This window comes from Vigna radiata, chromosome 7, assembly GCF_000741045.1.
Source record: "Vigna radiata var. radiata cultivar VC1973A chromosome 7, Vradiata_ver6, whole genome shotgun sequence".
Lineage (NCBI taxonomy): Eukaryota > Viridiplantae > Streptophyta > Magnoliopsida > Fabales > Fabaceae > Vigna > Vigna radiata.
This window is the reverse complement of record NC_028357.1, coordinates 43410485-43417784: the sequence shown is the minus strand read 5'-3', so window position 1 is coordinate 43417784 and position 7300 is coordinate 43410485. Positions and strand designations below refer to the sequence as shown.

Sequence of the window (7300 nt, the reverse complement as noted above, 5' to 3'; positions counted from 1 at the left end):
GTGCGGTACGGCCAGGTGTGGTCCAGTCCGGTGCAGTTCGTTCTGGTGCAGTCTGGTCGGGTGCGGTCCGTTCCAGTCTGGTGTGGTCCGGTTCAGTCCGGCCAGGTGCGGTACGGCCAGGTGTGGTCCAGTCCGGTGCAGTTCGTTCTGGTGCAGTCTGGTCGGGTGCGATCCGTTCCAATCTGGTGTGGTCCGGTTCAGTCTGGTGCAGTTCGTTCCGGTGCAGTTTGGTCCGGTGCGGTCCGTTCCGGTCGGGTGTGGTCCGGTTCAGTCCGGTTTGGTCTGGTTTGGTTTGGTCCGGTCTGATTCGGTTCGTTTTGGTCTGGTTCGGTTCGATCCGATCTGGTCTGGTCCAGTTTTGTCTTGTTCGGTTCGGTGCGGTCTGGTCCGGTTAGATCCGGTTCAATCTAGTCCGGTTCCGTTTGGTCCGGTGCGGTGTTGTCTGGTGCGGTGTGATGTAGTCATGTCTAGTCATGTCTGGTGCGGTGCGGTGTTGTCCGGTGCGGTGTGATGTAGTCATGTCTAATCATGTCTGGTGCGGTGCGATGCGGTCCCTTCCGATCATATCCGGTGCGGTCCGGTTCGGTGCAGTCCGGTGCGGTTTGGTCCGGTCTGGTACGGTCTGATGTGGTTCGGGCCAATCCGGTCTGGTTTGGTCCAGTCCGGTCTGTTGCTGTCCGGTCCGATTCGGTTTAGTTTGCTTCAATTCAGTTGGATTCGGTGCGTATGGTGTGTTCCTGTTCGATTCGCTTCGATCAAGTCGCGTCTAATTCGATTCAATTCTGTCCAGTCCGATTCAGTTCGATCCATTTGGTCCGGTCCAATCCAATCGAATCCGGTTCTATCCGATTCGGTGAGGTCCATCCATCCCTTCCCTTCCCTTCCCTCGATAAATTAATCACCAATCTAAAACCAAGTAGAACAAGAAGGTGCAATATATGAGTATAATGAATAAATGTGTCTGCAAAGCACAACTATTTCTCATGGTTTCGACAGAGAAATTACACATTTTCCACAAGATTTATGGTCGCCACCACCCATGCCATATATCTCCAACAGTTCATACGAGGCACTGTTGTCCCACGTAACCTCTTTCATTACTTGGATCTTCTACTCACCCATCTCTTTCTTGTTCTTTTTCTTTACATGGTACTCAAATTTATCATTTTTCCTGAAAAGGAAGGATCTTGAAATCGTATTTTGATAATGGATGATATCAGATACGGACGGTGAAAATCTTTAACCTAGATAAATTAATTTGGATGCAATCATGAACGTAAATTTTAAAAGACTAAAACAACGCATGAGAATTCAGATTCATTACCTGACGAGCCATTGAAAGAAAGACCAAAACCTCCAAGATTTTGCAGCACAACATTTGAATCCAGGGTAAGTAAAAAAAGAGAAATTGGGTTGAAGGAATGAAGTGGGGGGAGCCATTACCATCCAGGAGCTGTGGCATCAAGGGTGAAAGCGAGAAAAAAACGACGACGGTTGGTCACATCAAGCTCCATGCAAAGACTCTCCTTCCGAATATTAATGGCATCATTCTTGACGATGACAGTTTTGCCGGTGATGATAATGAGGGCGAGTTGAAAAAGTTTTCTTTTTGTCTTTCCCTTGTTGGTGGTGCCGCCTCCTTCTCCGGGGTGATTTACCATGTACCTTAATTTTATCAAATATATATATATATATATATATATATATATATATATATATATATATATATATATATATATATATATATATATATATATATATATATATATATATATATATATATATATATATATATATATATATATATATATATATATATTATCTACCGAGTGTTACAGAACACATGCCTTCGTCATATAATAACATAAATATAAAATAGAACTCTAGCTGTGTAGAAATATTAAAGGAAAGCATTATGCAAAACTTGAAAACCTAACTTTAATGGGTAGGAACTGAAAACATTAAACTAAACACAGAATTGGGCATTCAAACATATTTCTAATATAAAAACAATACTTAAACAACAATTAAAACTAAGATTAAAATGCAGAAACTAAAAATCAACATTGAGAACCGAGATTTACCTAACTTTCTAATTTTTAACAGTATCAAATGATTAGAACAGGTTTACCAACATGAAAACAAATTAAGAAAAAAATTTGCAATGAAAAACAGATTATAAAACTAGAAATAAACAGACGTGTTGAAAGAATTAAATAAATGAAAATGGGTTTTCTAAAACTAAAACCAAAATTGATTTAGGACCATTCAACCTTCAATATTGTCTGTCAATGATTCATTTCTAAACTATTGGAATACAGTGATCATTTCAGATTCCTTAGAACTCAATTCTTGGTCGAAAAACCAAGTCTAGCAAAGTGCAAAGATGAAAATAAAGTGATCATTCCTAAATATTTTGATTCTAATTCAGAACTAGAAAAATGATTTTGATTCATTATGTGTAAAATGTAAATTGGCATAAACTGTAATTTGAAATTGTAAATGAATAAAAGTAAACAGAAGAAGAACAAAGCAATGCAAGAAAATCAGAAATTGAATTGGATTAAGAACTGAATATAGAACCTGGTTTAGAAGTACAAAATACAATGAAGTTCTTGATTGCCTTTGATAACTTTGTAGTCTAAGATAGCCAAGAGACCCCAGAGAAAATGCTCTCCCCAAAGCCAGAAAACGAAAACTAAAAACTAAAGAAGTGTTTGATGTGTATTTTAGTGTTGTGATGTGTGGTGGTTGGTTCGATCAAGGCCTTATATAGGCAGAAACAAAGAACTAAAACTAAGAAACTCTAATAGACATATCCTGTTTTTCAAGATTTATTCAACTAATCTAAACTAACTTAACTTAGTGACTAAACAAGTCTTCGACTTCCTTGAATCCAGGCTGTTACAGGTTACTCTTCATGCAGAAACTTGTCCATTTGTATTCCAACCTTCTATTCCAGGTCATAAGCCTCCCAGCCACGTGGTTCAGCTTAGTCCATTCTTCAGCTTTCAAATGCTTCCTCAAGTGCTACTGCCAATTGTAGGTTGTAAGTGACTATTCCAACTCCTTTTCTTCATTGGTAACCTTCTACATCAGGTGCGGTCAGCCTTGGTTACAGCCTCCATCCAGTTGCATTCACAAAGCTACAATGATTAACTCCAAACAACTATGTGTTTCTAGCAACTACCTTCAACTTTCTCCAACTAACTTCCTGTAAAAAAATTATTATAATCACAAAAAACTTTAATGTGCCACTTACAAATTATACCCACTAAATAACTTCTGAGTGAAGAATCTTAGATATAAATTGTATTCATATTTGTGTCTTTCTAGTAATCCTCACTTGAAAGGTTGGTTAAAATCTTGTCAAGAGGTAGAATTTGGATTCCACCTTCATCGGGAGAGACCTTATTTGTTAATCCATGTCTATTTTCTGAGATTCTAAAATGACTAATTTTTAATCAACATGACAGTGCTATCTTCATTCGACCAAGACATTGGGGTCCAAGATTTCTAAATTTTTAAGCTTAATCCAAGACATTGGTTTTAAAGTTTAGTAAACTCATTTAATTCAGAATATTTGCTTCAAATAACAATGCAGTCCACTGCATTTCTTTTTATTGATATTTTGAAGTTAGAAAATAACACTTATTTAACAGAAATAACGGGAATGACTTGGTATGTGCTTTCCTTCAACTTTTGTTGTACCAAGCAAGATTACACTATTTATTTACCTTAAATTTACGACCTTTAGTTCAATAAGCGTAGTAATCCTTTTTTATTGTCGACCTACGTTCAGAAACTTTGCACTGTTGTTTCTAGGATATTGGATCCTTTTTACTTTTTAATCTTTATGACTCACATAACATACCAATGTCACTGCTCCTTTGCATGTCTATTTACTGTTAAAATGCTTACACTGCATCATATACTGAATCAAACCATAAACAAGAATTTTTATTCTCATTCTCGGGGTACTGATTCACAGTACTGTCTGTTTAGGCACCCTTTACGATAGATCAAGCGGATGCTTATCAACAAAGTCATATAGTTCATCTCCAATTCTAAATCCAAGCATTCTGGCCATATCATTTGCTATCAATTTAGGCTTGGGAATGTTGTGATGCTTCAACCAGGAATACACAATGAAGACTTTCTTCATGACGAACAGTTCCAACGCCTCCGGGTTGAAAACAATTCCCATTTTCAAATTCATCTGCATCATAACATATAAATATACTGTGTCAGAATCAAAACATGTTTTCCTGTTTTTCACACACAAGCATGCAGTTCTTAACATCACCTGGTGTGGAACCATCATTGCAGCATACCGAGCCAGTTCTCCAGCTCTCCAATCCAACAAAACTGGCAACCATGGATAGGTAGCATCAAGTCTCACAAACCATACCCTAATATCAGGATACTCTGACAATTCTCTAGGATCATGGGGATCTTCTCTTTTATAGTTGATGGTGAAGCCAATTGAGCGCTCAAGAAACTCTTTTGGTTCAACTGCAACATTAACATCACCATGTATAGCATCCAAGTTAACAATGAAGTTATGAAGCTGTTTCATGAATGTATATCCAAAAAGTAGCTAAACAACTTTGAAGGAAAAATATCAGAATGCCTACCAGATAAAGGGGACTTCATGCCTGTTGCAGCTTGAAAAGGGGACAAGTCAAGACGAGTAATAATATCATTGTCAATAACAACCTCAAATCGGCCTTCAGTTGGGGGCAGAGGAGGTGCAGCTTTTGGTTCATCTGTCAACCAAAGTCTGTTCAAATGTAGTATAATACATTCCATCAAACGCATGGAGCACAGTTCATTGCAATGAAATTAGGTGGAGTAAGAAAGAAAGTAACATTTTATGAATCTTTGATTTGAAAGTGATTTAGGAGGCCCTTTAATTGAAATCAACAGAGGACATATCTTCAATTTTCATTCTGCACAAATTTACATTTCAGTTCAGCTTCTATCCACTGTGAGTTCAAAATGTTTTACAATTCTCAATCAATCAGAAACCAATATTAACATGAACTTCAAATAATTACTGTAAAAGTTAACAAATCAATATGAAATAATATTAATATATCTAAGATTGAGAACCTATAATAAGCATTAAAAAAGTGACAGAAAAAGTATGGAATGAATGTGATTGTGTTACCATCATCATCAAACAAGGAGAGGTCGAAGTTTCCTTGGGGATTGTAGGCAACAGAAACAGCAACATGTCCTCTTTGATAGAGAGGAGGAGGAATTGGAGAGGTAAGGGAAATTGGTTTGCAAGAAAAACATGAAATGGATGGTTTTGACAAAGGAGAAAGTGGAAGCAATGGTTTGCATTTCACTGAGGTAATAGCCATCATGAGTTTGCAATGTGTGAGAGTTGCAGACAGAGAACTGCATAAGCAGTTAATACCGTTTCTATCCACAAAATTCTCTGTCCTTACATTTTCCTCATACTTCTATCCACTTCTTTAAACCCACTTTTTGGGCCTTATATATAATTAATTTCAAAAATATAGATAATAAATACATTATATAGATATATATGTTAGAAATTCCAAAAAGTTATTTTAATTGCTTTCGATTTTATTAATTTTTTTTCGAAAGAAAATGTTTTGGGTCCTTTTCACTTATAAATATATTCATTTTTATTTAATCCTTAAATTTGTTAAAATTCAAAATTAATTTCTATATAAATAAGATATTTTATCTGTGTTACACATAGACTAACATTTTACCTGATAATATATATATATATAGCTACTTTTAGTATTAAACGCAATTGTAGTGATTAAAATATTATATTTTAAAATTCTTTTAAATGTTATAATATAATAATTTTTTTCTCGGGCTTTTATTTATTACTAGAATGCATATATCAATAAAATGAGTATTTTTTTTCTTTAACTTTTTGAAAGAAATATCAAATAAAAAAATTTTCAAGCCAGCCCAAAAAGTCCGAACTAGCATGTAGCCGACTTCATTTCTAAAATAGACAAAGGTCGGTATGTAAATTTTGTAATTATACTTTTAATTTATTATAATTTGGTACCCTTAAACCAGGTCATGAAAATTTTTGGGAGAGTTCGCGCGGGAGCAGAGATTGACAAAGGTGAGAGCTTTCTGAAAAAGTATGAGTTTATTATTGTGTGATGAATCAAATGAACAAGAGACCAGAACCCTTTTTATATAGGGTTCTGTTACAAGAAAATCCTAAACTAATCTGTTAGAGATCCTAACAGAATCAACAGAAAACATTAATGAAAAATCTAATTAAAGGAAAAGGCTCTTAGGAGCATTAACTACGAATAACAGAAACCTTAATACACCCCTCTCAAGCTGGATGGTGGATGTTCACCAATCCAAGCTTGGGTATGATAGATTTGAAGTGAGTCCAATGAGGGAACTTGGTGAACACATCAGCAAGTTGCTCTTCTGAACATATAGGAAGTAGATTCAAAAATTTGGCTTGGATCTTCTCACGAACCACATGGCAATCTAGCTCAATGTGTTTGGTTCGTTCATGGAAACTCTGATTGTGAGCAATATGTCTCGCAGAATCATTGTCGCAATATAGGATAGTAGTGGCAGTGGGCTGGACCTGAAGATCTTGTAGGACATAATGAATCCACTGCATTTCACAAACAGTAGCAGCCAAGGCTCGATACTCTGCCTCAGTGGAAGACCTTGACACTGTACTTTGCTTCTTCGACCTCCAGGACACTAATGAGGATCCCAGAAAAATACAATACCCCGTAGTTGACCTCCTGGTATTGGGACAAGTGGCCCAATCCGAATCACTAAAGCCTTTTGTCAACACCCAATTTCGTCCGGGCGATTAAATAATAGAACTTGATTTTTACTTTTGTTTTATTTTATTTTATTTTCATTTTATTTTTATTTTACTATTTGATTTAGTTTTTATTTTATTTTATTATTTGGAATTAGATTTAGTTTTCATTTGATTTTTATTATTTCAAAAAAAAACAAAAAACAAAACAAAAAGGAAAAGAAAAAAAAAAGAAGGAAAAGAAATAAAAAAAGAAAAAAAGAAATGAAAAAAAGAATGAAAAAAGAAGAAAAAATGTGAAAGAAAAAAGAGGGGAAAACGGTTATGGTCCAGATTGAAAGGGAGCACTATCCATTGATTCAGAGAGGTATCCTCCAACAGAATTGGTTCCTCCATCAACAGAGGCAACAAGCACACGACCTCATGATCCCAATTAACCACCTTGCTTCCTTACCATTTCACCCTCCATTCATTAACTCTGATCACTCAACTCCA

General features: G+C 35.9%; 1 protein-coding gene across 1 annotated transcript; it reads right to left on the bottom strand.

The window, feature by feature from the left end:
* Positions 1-3837: 3837 nt before the first annotated feature.
* Positions 3838-5488, bottom strand: LOC106767387 (protein CHLORORESPIRATORY REDUCTION 6, chloroplastic). The gene is made up of 4 exons (XM_014652268.2): positions 5174-5488; positions 4638-4769; positions 4307-4515; positions 3838-4219 (listed from the first exon to the last, which is right to left on the bottom strand). The coding sequence occupies exons 1-4, from the start codon at positions 5373-5375 to the stop codon at positions 4013-4015; spliced, it is 750 nt and encodes a 249-aa protein (XP_014507754.1). The 5' UTR covers positions 5376-5488; the 3' UTR covers positions 3838-4012.
* Between the last annotated feature and the right edge of the window lie 1812 nt (positions 5489-7300).